The sequence below is a fragment of the Dryobates pubescens genome, chromosome 24 (assembly GCF_014839835.1).
Source record: "Dryobates pubescens isolate bDryPub1 chromosome 24, bDryPub1.pri, whole genome shotgun sequence".
NCBI classification, from domain to species: Eukaryota; Metazoa; Chordata; class Aves; order Piciformes; family Picidae; genus Dryobates; species Dryobates pubescens.
The window spans coordinates 17688468-17706544 of record NC_071635.1 but is presented as its reverse complement, the minus strand read 5'-3'; the positions used below and the strand labels follow the sequence as shown (position 1 = coordinate 17706544).

The window sequence follows — 18077 nt, the reverse complement described above, 5'->3', positions numbered from 1 at the left end:
CATTCATCATTAGGCCTTCTGCTGGAACATAAGCAACCAAGCACCCATAGGGATTCTGAACTTTCCAACAGGTTTGCTTGCTGATAGCTTAGCTGCTAAAAGGCTTTTGCACACTCCTCTCTCCCCAGTGTGTCAGCGCTCACTATCACAGTAGGACAGAGCTTACATGAACTGGGTCAAAACAAATCACAAGAAGGAAGCTGAGAATAAATCACAGCAGAGAAGCCCCAGCAACAGCATCTCCAGGTTAATGACAGCAAGATAGCAGAGAGGAACTGAACTGAAATGCAATTGCTCATAACCATGCAGAGGGCAAAGGGGAGGAGTGAAGGGATCAGTGCAGTGACAGCTCTGACAAGGTAGGAGGAGGCATCACTTTATAGAGTAGTTGGCATATGAGACACAATCAAGTGAGAAGACAAAATATCTTTTCTGGTAAAAGAAAAACAAATCCATCTCCAAATTCCATTTCGTCTGAACAGTGTAGCTGAAAGGGAAATCACTGGATACAAGAGGAAAGCTAGGACTGATTGACTGCACCAGCTGTAGACAATAAAAACTGATTCCAAGTGCACTAAACCTGACCATTTGCTACAGGAGGTAACTCAGAGCAGGCATGAAGGAAAAGAAAAGCTGTCCACCCTTTTTTGCCCTGTTTTTACTGTACTGGATTTAGGGTGCCGCTGCATTTTAGCAAGTGGAGTTTAGTCCTGATGAACACAAATGAAAGGTGATTTTCATTTTCTCAGAGATGGATAAATGCATCACTTGGAAAGCAGAGAAAGGTCAGTTGCAGGTAAGTATTCAGAGCAGAAACCAGGAACAAGCATTTCTGTGCCTTAAGGAAAGAAAGCTGCACACATTTTAAAACCAAAGACACAAATGAGTAACAAAAAGTGGGTTTGCTGAGTGGTAGGGGTTCCACAGGCCATTACTGGGGACATGTGAAAACCTAAGAACAAACCCAATCAGTGTCAGGTGGCCTGTTGTGATGCTCCAAGCTCCTCCTTGAATCAGGGCCTAAGTAAAAAGTTCTCCTCACCGTGGTGACAATGCCACATCCTTAGCAGTGCCACACCTTGCCTCTGTGATTTTGGAGTACGGTACCTAAAGGCCACAGAGAGTGCTATCCAAATGCTGCAACATGCCCTTGGGGAACAAAATCACCTCTTCAATCTGCTGACAATGACCTGACACAAGATCTTGGGGATTTTTATTATTTATTTTCAGTATTTCCTCTCCAACTGTACAGAATTTTGTCATGACAGCAAGTGCTGCAGGAACGACAGTTTGTGGGGGTGCTGAAGAGTTCCGAGCAAAGCAACACGTGAGAACCCACTATTAAAGCTCCTATCCAAGCACCAGCTGGCTGGCACATCCCTGACTGGAACACATCAGCTGTGGGCACATTTTGTCACCAGCCTAGTCAGAAGTGACATGAAGCAGTCATCTGAAAGCACTGCCAGGCAAACAAACACCCGTGAGACAAAGGCACGGCAGGTAGCTGTGACCAGACACAGGAGTGCTTATTCAGGGTACAGATGCAAGAGTTCATTCCAAAATCACCACACTGCAATGCACTACACAAAAGCAAACAATCTCTGATATAGGCCCCAACAAGGCTGCAAACACAGACCTGATGGTGAAGCCATCTAGGATTGCTTTGAGAGGAAGCAGAGTGGCTGGTGAAGATCAGAGGAAAGCAGGAAGCATCAACAGAGTGAGTGCAAATGCAAAGCAACAGCAGCCTTTGCACAAGGAACTCTACTCAAGCTGCCTTCCCTTACCATCTTCCCGTTACAGCACCTCAGCCACAGAGGGAAAATCCCACTCCTTAAAGAGCCATCTGATTGCATCCCTGCAGCATGCAAGGCTTTGGAAAAGGCTACCATGCTTCAGGAGAGAATTCAAAGTAACCTGGGTGAGAATGCAAGGAAGATGCCTTGTAAGCTATTCAGACTATGGAAGGGCTGAACAACTCAGACAGTACCAATGGAAGCTGGAACAGATGCTCAAGGCAGAAGTGTTTGTGTAAGAAGAGTAAACAGAACAAATTGCTAAGCAAGGCCACAAGAGAGAAAAGAAAGCCCTGAAGGTTTGTTCAGCAAAGTGATCTGAGTGTCCAGAACTCTCCCTGCTCTAATGAAGAGAGCTTGACTGAAGCAGTGTTACTCATGGTGTGTGTTCCACTTCCAAACTCCATCAGTTCTCTCCCTCCTCAGTTCCTCTGTCCTTGGTGTAACCTCTACCAACACACAGAGAGCACAGTTCTGGTGCTCCTTGCACAAAGTAGTTTGGAAAGAATAAATTCCCTGCTTCTCATGATGAAATGCAAGACCGTGATCTGTTGCAGGGTCCCACAATATGTTTAGCAGCCTCTGAATAGCAGTTTTAAGAATCACAGTTTGCTGTTATCCCCCCAGATCACTTCCTAGTCACCTAGTCCTTTGGTAGAGAAGCCATCTAATGGTCAGGAGATATTTGTGAGCAATGCACGAAGGAATCCAACCAGTTTGCAAATCCATGGACAGACCTTTAGCTTGTGAGTGTAACCATGATATGCAGAATTACTGCTCCTCCTGCCCTGGAAAAAGACATCACAACTGTCACAAAACTCTGAAATGTGGCTGTCAGATCCTGATTCAAATAAAAACAGTCAATTCTTTTGAAACCTTGTGTTAAATACATTCCCATGATCACCACAGCTCTAGGAAATGGCCGCAATGGCAGGCACATGCCCTGTGGACATAACACAAATGCCACAACAGTTTGCATGTGTGGTATTCCCACAGAGCAGCCAATCTTACCTGACATAAATAATCTTGTACCCTTTTTTAGGCTTTTTCAAAGGAATCAAATGTCCCAAATAGATCTGTTCCTCTGCAACATTAAAAAACAAACCAACCAACCCCCTAAAAAGTCAGTGCAAATTGAACTTGTTCACCAGGATAGATTCTTAGTAAGCTGAGGATAAAGAAAGTTGAAGGGATTGAAGGAGGAAACTCATACAACTGCCAACTGCCTTTAGCAGAGGTTAGGGAAGATGAGGAATGGGAAGTCCTGGATCCTATAGCAGAGCCTTCTGTGAGTAACTCTGCTGTGGCTGTTGAGGTGGCAGAGGCTGTGGCTGTTGTGGAGGTGCTTGCTGGCTGCCTGCTGGCTGTGGCAGAGCTGTAGACACTAAGCTATAGTTTGGCACCTGGGACAGATTAGTTCCAGCATTCTGATAAGCAGCAACATCAACAGCAGCAGGCGGGGGACTGTACACCGAGGCCTGGTTAGAGTAAGTGCGTCCAGCAACGGAGCCACCCATGGCACTGGAACAGAACAAAAGGACACTTGAGTTAACCAACAATTACCGCTAGAGCAGCAACACCCTGTTCTGTCTTCAGCCCATTTGTAGATACACACAAACAGCTCTTGCCTCTGGACACCATCCAGATTTAAAACTGCAGCCAATGAGCATTCCAGTCAAAATTCCAAATTAGATTCAAAGGTACCTGACACCCTTCCAGGGAGTTGAAGTGCACAGTCTGTACTGCAGCTGGGTTATGGTTGGACCAGATGATCTCAAAGGTCTTTCCCAGCCTCACTGATTCTGTGGGATCCTATCTATTGTCCCTTGCACTCCAGCAAAACAGCAACCCCCAACCCCCTGAGACAGCAGAATGAGTCAGATGCAGCATACAGAAACTCACTTCACTCCATGTTGTGTCTCCCCAGATCATCAGCTCTGGGGGACAGAAACTCACAAATACTTTGGTAGCTCAGGATGGATGCTGGACCAATTGGTTGACAAGGAATTGGCTTGAAGATTGCACTCAAAGACTGTTTGTCACTAGCTCAGTATTGAAGTGGAGACCAGTGACAAGCGGTGCTCCTCAGGGGTCAGTGCTGGGACCAGTGGAGTTTGACATCTCTGCCAGTGACATGGGCAGTGGGGTTGAAGCACCCTCAGCAAGTTTGCCAACGACACCAAGCTGTGTGGTGTATTGACAGGCTGGAGGGAAGCATCCAGAGGGACTTGAACAGGCTGGAGAGGTGGATCCATGACAGTTTTATGAAGTTCAACAAGGCCATGGGCAAGGCCCTGAACCTGGGTTGGGGGAGTCCCAAGCACAAATCCAGGCTGGACAGATAATGGCTGGAGAGCAGTGCTGAGGAGAAGGACTTGGGGGTGCTGGGTGAGGAGCTCAACATGAGCTGGCAATGTGCACACAGCCCAGAAACCAATCCTGTCCTCAGCTGCAGGTCAAGGAAGAGGATTCTGCCACTCTGCTCTGCTCTGATAAGACCCCACTTGGATTCCTTTGTCCAGCTCTGGAGTCCCCAACACAAGGAGACCATGGAACTGTTAAAGCAGGTACGGAGGAGATGACAGAGATGATCAGGGGGATGAAGCACCTCTGCTATGGGGACAGGCTGAGAAGATTTGGGCTCTTCAGCCTGGAGAAGAAAAAGCTCCAGGGAGACCTTAGAGAAGCCTTCCAGTACCTGCAGGGGAATACAGGAGAGTTGGGGAGGGACTTTTGCCAAAGGCCTGGAGTGACAGGAAGAGGAGCAATGGCTTCAGACTGAAAGAAGCTGGAGGAAATTCTTCCCCAAAGGTGGTGAGACACTGGAACAGGCTGCCCAGGGACGTTGTGGATGCCCCATCACTGAAAGGATTGAAAGCCAGGCTGGATGGGGCCTTCAGCAGCCTGGTCTAGTGGAATTCTCTGTCTATCCAAACTTTCAAAGATAAAATCACTTTGTACAGAGAGTAAAAAGCCCAAACCAGAACCTTGCCCTGAGGTCTGTTCCAATCTTTTTCACAGTATAGGTGCTTCAGCTGCAGCTCTGCACCTCTGAGCATCTACTCAGACTAGAAAAGCGACTGGAGCTCCTCTGCCTGGGGAAGCTGTGGTGAGTGTTTAAAGCCCATTTACTTGGTTCCAAAACTGAGCAGAATTCTCCCCACGATCCACAGTGAGGTATTTGGGTAAAGGATAACACAATGGACACCAACTCAGGAATCATGCAAAAGCAGCTGGAGCAGCAGATCATTTTCATCATAAATGGATATAGAAAGTTAGCTACAGAAAAATAATTTAGAAAGCAAACTCAAGCTTTGTTTGCTGTAGTTTTCTAGAAAAGGAATCTCTAGAGTTGACATACTTCTTCTGGACAAAATTATCAACTAGAGAGAATTAGAGAAGCCTGAGGTTTGTCAGGAGTGTTTACCATATACATGGCACCAACAAAAAGCAGAGTTTAAATAATAGCACTGGAGCTCTTTTCATTATGGTTAAAATGTTAACTTCTGTGTTTAATGTTTTCTGCAGTCCTTTCACTCAGGGAATCACAGAATGGCAGAGGTTGGAAGGGACCTCCAGGGATCATCCGGTCCAACCCCGCTGCCAGAACAGGGTCACCCAGGGCAGGTCACACAGGAACACATCCAGGTGGGTCTCAAAAGTCTCCAGAGGAGATTCCACAACTTCTCTGAGCAGCCTGTTCTAGGCCTCCAGCACCCTCACACCAAAGAAGTTTGTCCTCATATTGAGGTGGAGGAGAAACTTGACTGATTCAGACACCTGAAAAGCAAAGCATTTAAAATTACTTTGTGTAAGAGGTCTGTGCAGGCTGAGCAGGCAGCACTGAGCTGGCAGATGGAGTCCCTGTGCCTTGGCTGTGAGAAGAGAGCCGTTCAGAAGGAAGGTTGTAGCCTGGAACGTGGCCCAGCTGTGCACTCCCTGCCACCAAGCAGGCACTGCTTGGAGGTTGTCCTGCATAAACCTGGGAAGGTAAAGAAAGGAATATTAAAAACAAAATACAAACCAGCTTGGTGTTTAGGATCCAACTCGAGAACTTAAGGACTGCCCCCTGTCTTAACAGAACCCAACAGACTGTCTTCTGTTAAGTGCTGCAGCAGAAAACATCACCACAGGCTCAAAGGACACTGATCACATTCTACCCTCAGGCTCCAGCCTCAAAAAGATCAAAGAATCCACTGGGAACTTTGCATTCCAAAGTTTAGCTTAGTGACTCTCACTCATGCTCATGAAGACCTTCTGCCAGAATATACGGAGAGCTTTGAATCACGTAACAAAGAGCAGCCCAGAGCAGAACACTTTGTGAGGCCCAGCTGTCACCAACCAGAAGGGCTGAACTGCAAAGCCAAGAACCGGTGCCTGTGTGTCAGAGCTACCTGACCACTGCATGGAGCTGCTGGGACTGCAACTGGTGAACTGTCAAAGCAGGCCAGGAGAGAAAAAGAGCTCCTAAGAAAATAGCAACTGAAAATAATGTCCTGCTTTACAACCAGCTAGGGGAAAAGCTTGCCAGGAGATTACAGAATCAGAGAGTGTTAGGGGTTGGAATGGACCTCTGGAGCATCCAGTCCAACCCCCTGCCAGAGCAGCACCACCTAGGGCAGGTCACACAGGAACACATCCAGGTTCCACATCCTGGGTTCCAGCTTGTATCCATTGTTCCTTGTCCTGTCACTAGGCACCACTGAGCAGAGCCTGGCACCTTCATACTGATCCCCAGCCCTCAGATATTGATAGACATTGATCAGATTCCCTCTCCGCCTTCTCTTCTTCAGATTAAAAAGCCTCAGTTGTTTTTTCAGCACAGAGATGCTCCAGTCCCTTTATCATCCTTGAAGCCTCTGTTGGACTCTGTCCAGCAGGTCTCTGTCTCTCTTGAACTGGGGAGCCCAGAACTGGACACTGTATTGCAGGTGTGGTCTCAGCAGGGCAGAGCAGAGAAGGAGGAGAACTTCCCTAGCCCTGCTGGTGACACTTTTCTTGATGCACCCCAGGCTGCCACTGACCCCTTGGCCACTAGGGCACAATGCTGGCCCATGGAGAACTTGCTGTGCCAACTGTATGCTCAATCAAGACTCTGCTTTGGTTTACTGATGAATTACTAGGTTCAACACAAATAACTAGAAGCAATGATCAGGTCCACACACAACTGAATTCACATCAAGTTGGCAATACACAGTTCTTCTGTCCTGAGACCCCCTGCATCTCAGGCGACATATACAGAGTAGGCTTACTGCTATGGCAGCAGTATTTTAGAAGGAAGCAAATGCAGCAGACCTTCTAGCTTCAGAACTTTGTCCTGACTCATTTTCCCCCCAAAACCCAGTTGTCTTATTTCAGAATCCCCCATGAGATGCCCATTTATAAAACATTTAAACCACCTGAGAGGGTCACCACCTGGCTGCTTACAGGACACCACCGGCAGTGTCTCAAGGACACAAGAGCCAGCCAGCCTCTCCTGAAGAGACACTGAAAGGAGAGTGCACATTTGTAGGAAGCTGAAAGACCTGCATCTGCTTCAATGTTTCTATAGCACTGCACAGGTACTAGTATGTTGGCTTCAAATGATCATTGAAACTCCAGTTGGCAATGTTCTTTGTTCCAATCAACGGAAAAAGAACACAGCAAGGCCACGAGGAAGTGTCCACTGCACTGTGGAATTAACAGGTAGATGCTTACAAGGCCTTTTGAAATACCACGGCACACAGATAAACCAGAACTCCTCAGAGCAACAGAGTGATGCTGCCATGAAAGAATTCTGCTTTTTAACTTCAGCCAGTGCAGTGCTAGATCTTCTTTACTGATATGTCACCAAAAAAAGATAAACCCACCAAAAGGAAAGTGAAAGGAGAGGCTGATTGTAGGGTGGGAAGGGCATCATGTTGAACAGGAATTGTAATCCCTGGGTTTTTTTGCTTTCTTTGTCCCACTCTGCATAGCCAGTGGCTTCAAGGGTGGCAGCTGTAATTTTCTGTGCAACTCAAAGCACAGAGTGGGTTTATTCCTTGATTAAAACCAACTGAACAGAAAAGAACCAAAAGTGTGAGAACCTGCAAAAGGAGACTCTCCAAGGTAAACAAACTTTGTTTTGACACAGTCATGAGATGAAACCTTGCTCCTTCAGCTGAGATGACAGCTGAGCAGCACAGAATCATGGAGTGGCTAAAGGTGGAAGGGACCTCAGAGATCATCTGCTTCAGCTTCCCCACCATGGGCAGGGACACCTCTCAACTACTAGACTCAGCTGCTCAAGGCCTCATCCAACCTGGCCCTGAACACCTCCAGGGAGGGGACATCCACAACCTGCCTGGGCAGCCTGTGCCAGAGTGTCAGCACCTTCATACTGAAGAACTTCTTCCTCAGCTCCAGTCTAACCCTGTTCTGCCTCAGCTTCAAACCATTCCCCCTTGTCCTGTCTCCAGACCCCCTCAGCAAAAGTCTCTCTGCAGCCTTCCTGCAGGATCCCTTCAGCTACTGAAAGGTAACTCTGAGGTCCCCTTGGAGCCTTCTCTTCTCCAGGCTGAACACCCCCAGCTCCCTCAGCCTGTGCTCACAACAGAGCTGCTCCAGCCCTTGGAGCATCTTTGTGGCCTCCTCTGGACTCACTCCAACAGCTCTGTGTCCTTATGCTGGGGCCTCCAGAACTGCAGGCAATATTTGAGGTGGAGTCTCAGCAGAGCACAGTAAAGGGACAGAATATCCTCTCTTGCCCTGAGGAAGTTGATTTTAACATAGCATCGAGGTAACAAAGGTCATAAAAAGATGTTTCCATCTCAGGGGTGGGAACAGAAGGGCAGAAATAAGAACCAAATGATGACCTGCAATCAAGGTGCTCCATCACACTTTATATATCAGTCTGTATTTCTGGGTACTGTGAAAAAGTGTTTGAGCTCATGGGGAGAAGTGCTTCTCATTAGTCATTCCCAAGAAACCAACCCCAGCTTGCCATGTGTGACAACACCCGTGGCTTCTGGGGCTCCCATACAGACCTGAGAGCCAGAAACCCCAGGCGGCTGCAGGTAGTACTGTTGGTTCTGTAGCTTTGCATACATGGAGCACATTGGGTCTTCAGTCATCAATTTGTTGTACAAAGAAAGAGCCTCCATTGCTTTAACATTGAGCTCTGAAAGTTCTGAATGTTTCCTAGAAAAGAGAATTTACAGCTTACATTCTGCTGTTTCTCCATCTTCAGTACCCAACAGAAAAGACAGGGCATTTCCACGTGATAAGCAACATACTCTTACTGCCTGGGAAGTGAGGCCAGGGTGTCAAGTGGTGCAAAACCATCAAATATTACATGACTAGGCAAAACCACAACCTTTGGGTCTCACAGATTCACAGAATGGGTTGGGTTGGAAGGGACTTTAAAGGTCATGCAGTTCCAAGCCCCTGCCATGGGCAGGGACACCTCCCACTAGCTCAGGTTGCTCAAGGCCTCATCCAGTCTGGTCTCAAACACCTCCAGGAAGACCTCCCTGAGCAACCTGTTCCAGTGTCTCACCAACCCCACTGGAAAGAATTTCTTCCTCATCTCCAGTCTAAATCTGCCCTCCTCAAGCTTCAGTACATTGCTCCTCATCCTACCACTCCAAGCCCTTGTCCAAAGTCCCTCCCCAGCTCTCCTGTAGCTCCCTTCAGGTACTGGAAGGCTGCTTTAAGGTCTCCTTGGAGCCTTCTCTTCTCCAGGCTGAACAGCCCAAACTCTCTCCACCTGTCCCCAGAGGGGAGATTCTCCAGCCCTCTGATCAATCTTTGTGGCCTCCTCTGGGCCTGCTCTAGCAGCAACATGTCTTATGCTGGGGGGGCCCAGAGCTGGATGTAGTGCTGCAGGTGGGCTCTCACGAGAGAAGCTCCCAATGCATCCTCCAGTTTTCTTTGCCAGTATTCAGAGAGACAATTCAGAAATCACTAAGCACCAACACTGCTATTTCAACACACAGGACACTTTTTACCTGTCTATATCTTCCAACTTCTCATCTATGAGAGGTCCCATCTGGTGGCACATTGCTAGAACAGAAAGACATTAAAACAGATCAGAGTAACAAAGATTTTCACACTGCACAGTCAGAAAGCAGCTTTAAAGAAACAAATGATCAGATAGAGATTTGTAAATGATGGCCCAAAGTGTTTGAAAAGAATTTGTCATCTGTGTGCCAAAAAAGGGTTCTAGTGACAGAGGTGGTGTCATGGCAAACTGAAGAGATCAACAGAAAATCAAAATGCAGCAAACCAAACCACATTTCAGGTGCAGAGTGTAGAGCTGGCACTATTTTGTGTACAGATGTTCAGGTCCATCTGAAAGGTGACCTCTTCTGCCAGGAAGGGAATGTGCCACCTCCATCACATGCTCAGCTAAGGTGACTACAAAAAGACTGTGAGAGTAAGGCAAGGGAAAAGAGGCTGAAAGGATTCAAATCCCATGCAGGTCAGAGGCACAAAGAGTTACTGCTCCTCACTGCAGTCCTCCTTTGGAGCAGGAGGCTTTGCAAACCTCTAACTCATACAAACACTACCTGCAAAGCTTAGCAGAAGTAAACTGGACAAGCATTCCAATAAACAAAATGCACCCTCTGTCAGCTTCCAGCTCGTGGAGCTGCCAAGCAAACCACAGTTAACTAACAGAGACTGTGTCAAATGTAACATGGAAAGACAAGGCAGCTGCAAGGGGGATACTGCAGTCCAACCCTACTCCAGAATCTAGAATGTGCTGCTCAGCCAAGCAAGGAGCTCTTTACTAACCAAGAGATACATTTATCTCAAGAGCCACTCAACATTCAGAGAGCTGAAAAACAAAGATTGAGGCAACAGAGATGATCTGAATGCATTGTAAGCGGCTCTGGAACACTGTCATCTCCCACATTTCCCAACTGGAGATGGAGAAGGCCCTGAAAGCCTAGGGGCCGTGATGGGTGAAAGGTCATCAGTGATGTGTTCCTTGGTGGCATCTCCAGGGGAGAGTCATATGAAAGGTCCCCAGCTGCTTCTGTGAATCTGAGATCAGCAAAACAATGGCAGAAAAGCCGTGGAAAGATCTAAACCTGCTGGAAGTTCTGCCAGTTGTATGTATAACATCAAGTCTGGTAAAAGGCACAACAAGGACTGTTGGAATGTATGGATGCTAACAGGATGACTGCACTACTGCCAGCCACAAACCCCAGGGTCCTGGAAGTGCTGGGATGAGCTCTCCACTTTAAAGATCTTTGTGGCTGGACACCTGGATGGCAGAAGAATCTAAAATGTCTTTGTCTCAACTGTTGGTCTGCACCCGCCACCACGGGTAGGAACCCGAGATTGCATACACCTCTAGAACAAAATTCCCAGGCCTGTGCTGAGAACAGCAGCTCCCCAAGGCCTGCTTGAGCCTAGACCACATAGAGGTCTTGCATCTGGCACTGAAGAAATATCTGCAGCCATGTGTTTGGCAAGAGCTGTTGTAGGTGGCTGTGGAGGGAGCATCTGACCGCTCCACAGCTTCCAGACTAGGAGCAGTCCCAGCAGTGCAATGTCAAGTTCAGCCTTGTTCCAATAACCTCTCAAGGTGTTTAGAAAGGAGATTCTAAGGTAAGCCACATCTGGAGGTTGTTTGACAACCATATCTTCAACTTCTTTTGCCTCTGTCTTCCACCAGGTGCAGGCACTCTGCTTCTTGGGCAACAGCCTCAATAGCTATGGTTGGTACTTGGAAGAACAAAACCATTCCTGTTTCTTTTTCCTTGCTTTAGTCAACTGGAGCAGGTGTGGATGTGTCACAGACATGCAGTTCCTAAAACAGGATTCATGTAAGGTGTGATGAACCAGGTAAGTGTGGAAAGATGCCAGACACCCAAAATCTTACAACCTTACGCAACTCTCCTGACTAAGCTCTGTAGAGCTCAGACGTCTGCCGAGTTCTTAAGGTCTGGTTCTGGCTGAACTGCCAACTTCAGGCCATCTCCTGTCTCACCAACCAGCTAACCAAGAAGTTTCTTTTATTCCTTATCCAGAAATCCCTTCCAAGAATTTCAGTGCATCCATCAACCCAAGCAGAATCACAGAATGGTTTCGGTTGGAAGGAACCTTAAAGGTCCCAACCTCCCTGCCATGAGCAGGGGGACCTCTCACTAGCCCAGGTTGCTCGAGGCCACATCCAGCCTGGCTTTCAACACTGCCAGCTTTGCAGCCTCCACAAGTTCTCTGGGCAACATGTTCCAGTGCCTCACCACCCTCATGGGGAAATTTTCCTCCTAACATCTCATCTCAATCCAGCATCTTCCAGTCTGAAGCATCACCCCTCAGCCTGTCACTCCATGCCTTTGTCAAAAGTCCCTCCCCAGCTCTCTTGTAGCCCCTTTAGGTACTGGAAGGCTGCTCGAAGGTCAGCCAAAGCCTTCTCTCCTCCAGGCTGAACAGCCCCAACTCTCTCAGCCTGTCCCCATCGCAGAGGTGCTCCAGCCCTCTGATTATCTTAGTGGCCTGCTCTGGACCTGCTCCAGCAGTTGTGTCTAGAACAGTCTGTAAAGCCTCTTTGCAGAGGTGTTCTGAAGAACTGGAGCCTGCAGGACTACTCTGATGTACAGCACACTAGAAGGTATTTGTAAATATTGAAGTGAGGTGGAAGTGAAAGCATGTGGGACACCCACAGGTCTGTTCTGAGCCTCAGCAGCATTTCTGCTTCCTCTCACAGAATCTTCCTTACACTCCTTTTGCAACTCATTCTATGCTACTCTAGGAAGGGGGCAAAAAAGGATGAATATGATTGAATTAGGTATTCCTTGCTCTTGAAAAAGGAAAGAATGTGGAATATACTTCTCTTGAGACAGAACTTTGTTTGTTTTAAGCTAAAATTTTGGTCTCTTAGATGTGGGAAAAAGAAAGTGAGAAGAAAATTACAGCTCAGGCCCTTTCCTCATGCACGCTGGTGATGTACACATAAAGCTCAAGCAGTTTCAGCCCAGTGCCAATTTGTTTTAATAGAAGTAATTACTAGAGAGGAAAACAACAACAACAACAAAAAACCCTCATGAGATTGTCTTACCCTCAAGATGAAGAAGTTCTGGGATATCTGGCTGGTCATCAGATGGATCTGCACTTTGTAACATCTGCAAGAGTTGGTCCATTTTATCCTAGAACACAAATCCTGCAATCAGGGCATGTGTGGGGGTGAGAATTAACCTTTCAAGGACAGAAAATGAAAGCAGCTATTTACAAGAGACATTTGAATCCCCTGGGACCTGGAAAACACCTAGACTAACAATATCTACATCTAAAATACATGCTACCCTACAGCAATAAAGATGCTTGAACAAGGAAAGCCAAATGACATAAAACTATCAGCAGTAACAAGTGGAATGCATAGAATACTCTGTCATTCCCAGACATCCTTCTACAAGGTCTTCTGAGCAGCTTCTTCTTCCCCACTCCAATTATGGCACAAGCAACACACCACCTGGTGGGTTTAGTGGCACTGTTGTGACAGAATACAGAGAGGGCTTTGAAAAGAATCACAGAATATTAGGGGCTGGAAGATCATCCAGTCTAACCTCTTGCCAGAGCAGCATCACCCAGGGCAGGTCTCACAGGAACACATTCAGGTGGGTTTGCAATGTCTCCAGAGAAAGAGACTCCACAACCTCTCTGGGCAGCCTGCTCCAGGCCTCCAGCACCCTCACACCAAAGATGTTTCTCCTCATGTTGAGGTGGAATCTCCTGGGTGCCAGCTTGTACCTCTTGTTCCTTTTTCTATCACTGGGCACCACCAAAAGGAGCCTGGCACCTTCCTCTTGACAATCACTCTTCAGATATTGATAGACATTGATCAGGTCTCCTCTCAGCCTTCTCTTTCTCTAACTAAACAGCCCCAGATCTCTCAGTCTTTCTTCACAGCAGGGATGTTTCAGTCTCTTCTTCATCCTCGTAGCCTCCTTTGGACTCTCTCCAGCAGGTCTCTGTCTCTCTTGAACTGGGGGAATGAAAACTAAGAAATGGGAACCAATTCACTGAAAAACAATGCTGGATTTTGTAAGCCCATGAGGCCTATCAGCACCTGAGCAAGGGCATTACTGACACTTATAAAATGAGGGTTTTTCAGATGATGTTTGGAGGGGTTGCATGGCTGCCTTGATTAATACCAGTTTAAGTGCAACCCATCTATAAAAACAGCAAAGGGAGCTGTTCTTTATTTCAAAGAACAGTTGCAGAACCCTAGATGAGAAAGAAAAAGGGAAAAATTGTGAAGAAAACAATTCTAAGTCCCCTGGGAAGGAGAGGACAAAAATACAACAACAAACAGGAAGAGAAAAACTGGGCTGAGAGTTCCTGGGAACCCTGCAGAATCACTGCAGTTATACTGTGTGGCTCTTCCTTACAGAGCAACACAAAGCTCAGAGGAGGAAAGACAGCTTTCAGCCCAGGATGAGGCAGTGGGAGGTGTACTGGAACTAAATCTAAGACAGCATTCAAGATGGGTACCTCTGAGGCATCCTGAAGCACTTAGAGCAAAACCTGAAAACAAATGTGTCCCTGCCCCAGGAGCTTGCAGTGTGGAGGTGAGCAGCTGCAGAAGCCTGGAGTAAGGCCCTCAGTGGAACGCAGTTTCCAAATTCAGTTTCAGAAATCCCAGACTCACAGAATGGCTCAGGTTGGAAGGGACTTCAGAGAATGATCTACTCCAACCTCCTGACCATGGGCAGGGACACCTCTCAACTGGACTTAGTTGCTCAAGGCCTCATCCAACCTGGCCTTGAACACCTCCAGGAGGGGGCATCCACAGACTCTCTGGGCAGCATGTTCCAGAGTCTCGTGACCTTCATACTGAGGAACTTCTTTCTCAGCTCCAGTCTAACCCTGCTCTGCCTCAGTTTCAAATCATTCCCCCTTGTCCTGCCTCCAAACACCCTCATGAAAAGTCCCTCTTCAGCTTGCTTGTAGGATCCCTTCAGGTATTGGAAGGCAGCTCTGAGGTACCCTGCTGGAGTCTTCTTGATTCTTAAGAATTTCAAGATACAGGAAAAAATGAGAACACTGCAGCTTGTTTTTTTGAGTCAAGTCCACTTTTGCTTCCCATTTCCCTTTGATTATGTTCTCCTGATATTTCAAATTGGTTTTGAAGTAGAGGTGAATGGGTTGAACTCCACATAATGCAAATGTACCAGCAGCTGGAATCAGTATGTTCATCAGGCTTACTTCATCAATATAAACTGGCTCAGGCTCAGGCTCTATTGTCTCCACTTGAATTTCATCACTGAACTGCACGGTTTTCTTCTCAGCTTTCACTGTAAGATAAAGGGGCAGGTTGTATTTTATCCAATAAAACCAAACGAAACAAGGAGCTAGATGTGACACAGCCAGCATGCTGCCTCAGTGCTTTGCACCTGACACATCTACTGTGAAACCCCCCCAAAAAAGTAATTAAAAGAAACTCTGATTTGGTGACAGGCGAAGGCCTCTGCACAAAGGGAAACAATTTCCTTAAACAATCTGTAAAGTGCATCACAAGAGGGATCAGTTCACACAAGGCCAATGAAACTGATTTTAGCAAGCAAATTAAATGTCTTGATCATGGTGTCCCTGCACACAGCACACTTCTTAATAAACCAGGACAACAGGAGGAGGGAAAGGGACTGGAAGCAATGGGGTTACTGAGACAGGTTTAAGAGAAAGCCAGTGGCAGCAGCTCTGACAATCTGGAGCTCTCTTTTCTGCAGAGGAAAGTACAAAACCTACAGTTCTCCAATTTTACTACTCGTTCTTCATCCTAGAATCACAGAACCACCAAGGTTGGAAAAGAACTTTAAGATCATTGAGTCCAACCACAACCCAACTACTCTGACCACTACACTACATCCTGGAAGCACCACATCTACAGCTTCTGGAACACCTCCAGGGATGGTGACTCCAGCACCTCCCTGGGCAGCCTGTCCCAAGCCCTCACCACTAGTGCAGCAAAGAAATTGTTGCTAATCTCCATCCTAACCCTCCCCACGCACAAGTAACACCTGCAAAAGCGTCTCACTCCTCAGTCACAAAGCAGCACCAACCACACTGCCCAATGCTACTCTCAGCACACCTCTCTCACCACTTAGTCTGAACAGAGAGTAGGTGACTACTACAGATGGAATCCTGCTTATCCCTTTGGCCCACTCCTACTGAAATCACACGACATTGGTCTTACAAACCCATATGGGTTTCAAGACCTTCAAGCCCTGTCTCATCAGCCTTTCTGCAATGTATTTAGAGTGGGCTAGGCTGATATAACGAGGTGCAAGAAGATATCCAGCAGGCAGGAAGCACCCCTCCTGCCATTATGTCACACATTCCCAGAAGGTCTCTGGCATTATCTGAAGAGTGGCAATCTGCCTCCCACTCCTATCTGCCCAGGGGCCTTCTGTTTTCCTTGATTAGGAAAAAGGCAGTTTGGGAAAACTCTGCTGCTGCCTGCATGCATCTAGGTGTGGGTGGAGCTGTTAAATGAGGCTCAAGGAAGCTACTGCCCAAGCCACCAGTAGGCAGCATCGTATCTTCCAACAGGTGCCAGCTTGGGCAACCTTGGCTTGACACATAAAGAGATTTTTGACCTAAAAAACCCATGAAGAGCAATAGTACCTCCAAAGTGTCAGGAAAACCATTTAACATTCAAACTTGATCTCCACATGGACCACAAGACACATCCTAATCAAACATAAAGCTTCTTGTCAAGAGTCAACAACTGTGACCACTTTGGAATGAACCAGGTCCCCACATGCCAGAGTGACACTGCTGGCCAAGAAGCCACTTTCTGGCACAGCACTATGTGTAGGTGCTTCTACTTTCTCTGAGAGATTACAAATGATGAGATGCAGACATCAACACCTCGAGCGTGCACTGAATGTTCCATTTCAGTACAGCTGCAGGTGAGGGTAGCAGCAAACGATCACTGAAGCTAAAAGAGCATTTTTAAAGGAAGTACCAAGGCCTCAAATTTGTTCTGGAACTGTTGGTTTGTTTGTTTTCTTTCCAGAGAATGCTGGTTGATTTAATTGTATTAACATCAAGGGCTTCTGACTTTTGAGTATTAACTTGCAACTGAACTCTACCATCAGGAAAATGAAAGAGGGAAAATAAATTGACGAGAACGGAGACAGGGACGACAGCACTCAATATGAGTGATAATAATCATCCAACTTTATTGTTCCACACTTCATTACTTATAGTCTTATCTTATACATAGTTAATTCTATTCTAATTTAACACATGCTATTGGTTACTATCTAAAAGGTTACATCATTGTTTTCACTACTCTGTGGAATTTCCTGATTGCTCTTTTTCCCAGATCTTCACCTACTCCTTATCTTGTTTGCCTTCCTTCTCAGGGTCAGCTTGACTCAAACATACCAAGCATCAGAACTTTTCCATAACTCCTACTCCATTGCTATAATAATAACAGAAAATCCTTCAAAGCCTGGCTTGCACAGGTGTTCCTGGGACTCATGTCTCCTCTTGCTCAAACCAAACCCCAACAATTCCCCCGTTTTTCTTTTGTGCAAGTAAGGCCTTGGAGGTTATTCTTTGAACACTTTGCATAATACAAATATAAACAAGCTTAACAATAATCAAAGTTAGTACAATAATACCTAAAAACCTTAAAACTTCTTTTATCAATTGTATAACCCACTGTCTGCAAGCTCAAACAAAATTTGTTACTGCCTGTCATGTTGGCCCATGTCACTCATACAGGGCACGGTGCTTAAGTTGAACTGGTTAGAATGTTCTAACAGCGTTGGCATAATACATGGTCAAAGATAACAAACATTGTAAAGAAGAACTTAGATCTTAATAGTTCCAGTCTTTACATTTCACTTATTGACAGAGAAGTCTTGATTATGCCTGAACACATTGCACACAGATTAAGACACAAATGCAATCCTTAGCACTCTTTTACAATCTGCTTTAGGGGTATTTTGCATTTTTATTTTCGCTAGGATGGTCAAAAATCATCAATTGTTTAATGGCAGCAAGATTTCTTTAATCTGTAAAGGTAGATCTGGCCAGGCTCTAGCTTCACAGACAGAAATCTGCAGGAAAACAGCAAGAGCAAAAAGAGCTTCATTGCTTGCCCAATATAAAATTACACAAAATAACGTGTTTTTGCTCATCCTAGTAACACTGATCTCTTCACATTCACACAACAGTTAAGCAGTCATGACACTCAGTTAGAAGTTAGATGCTTTCTGTTGACATCTTGGGTCATCGTGACAGTCGCTGAGGTCAGTGCTAAGCAGGTTTGCTGGTTGTCATTTTCATGACAGT

General features: G+C 46.4%; 1 protein-coding gene across 1 annotated transcript; it reads right to left on the bottom strand.

Moving 5' to 3' along the window:
* Positions 1–4318: 4318 nt before the first annotated feature.
* LOC128898474 (signal transducing adapter molecule 1-like) lies at positions 4319–17481 on the bottom strand. Its single transcript, XM_054172530.1, has 7 exons — positions 17472–17481; positions 14976–15064; positions 12829–12916; positions 9767–9821; positions 8804–8957; positions 5603–5778; positions 4319–4494 (listed from the first exon to the last, which is right to left on the bottom strand). The coding sequence occupies exons 1-7, from the start codon at positions 17479–17481 to the stop codon at positions 4410–4412; spliced, it is 657 nt and encodes a 218-aa protein (XP_054028505.1). The 3' UTR covers positions 4319–4409.
* Positions 17482–18077: the final 596 nt, after the last annotated feature.

Excerpts from the sequence above, each read along its gene's own strand:
- LOC128898474 (XM_054172530.1), bottom strand. Across the intron at positions 8,958-9,766 it reads AAGTTGGAAGATATAGACAG|GAAACATTCAGAACTTTCAG; the intron begins GTAAAAAGTGTC and ends TCTCTTTTCTAG. Across the intron at positions 5,779-8,803 it reads CTGGGGTTTCTGGCTCTCAG|GTTTATGCAGGACAACCTCC; the intron begins GTCTGTATGGGA and ends TTACCTTCCCAG.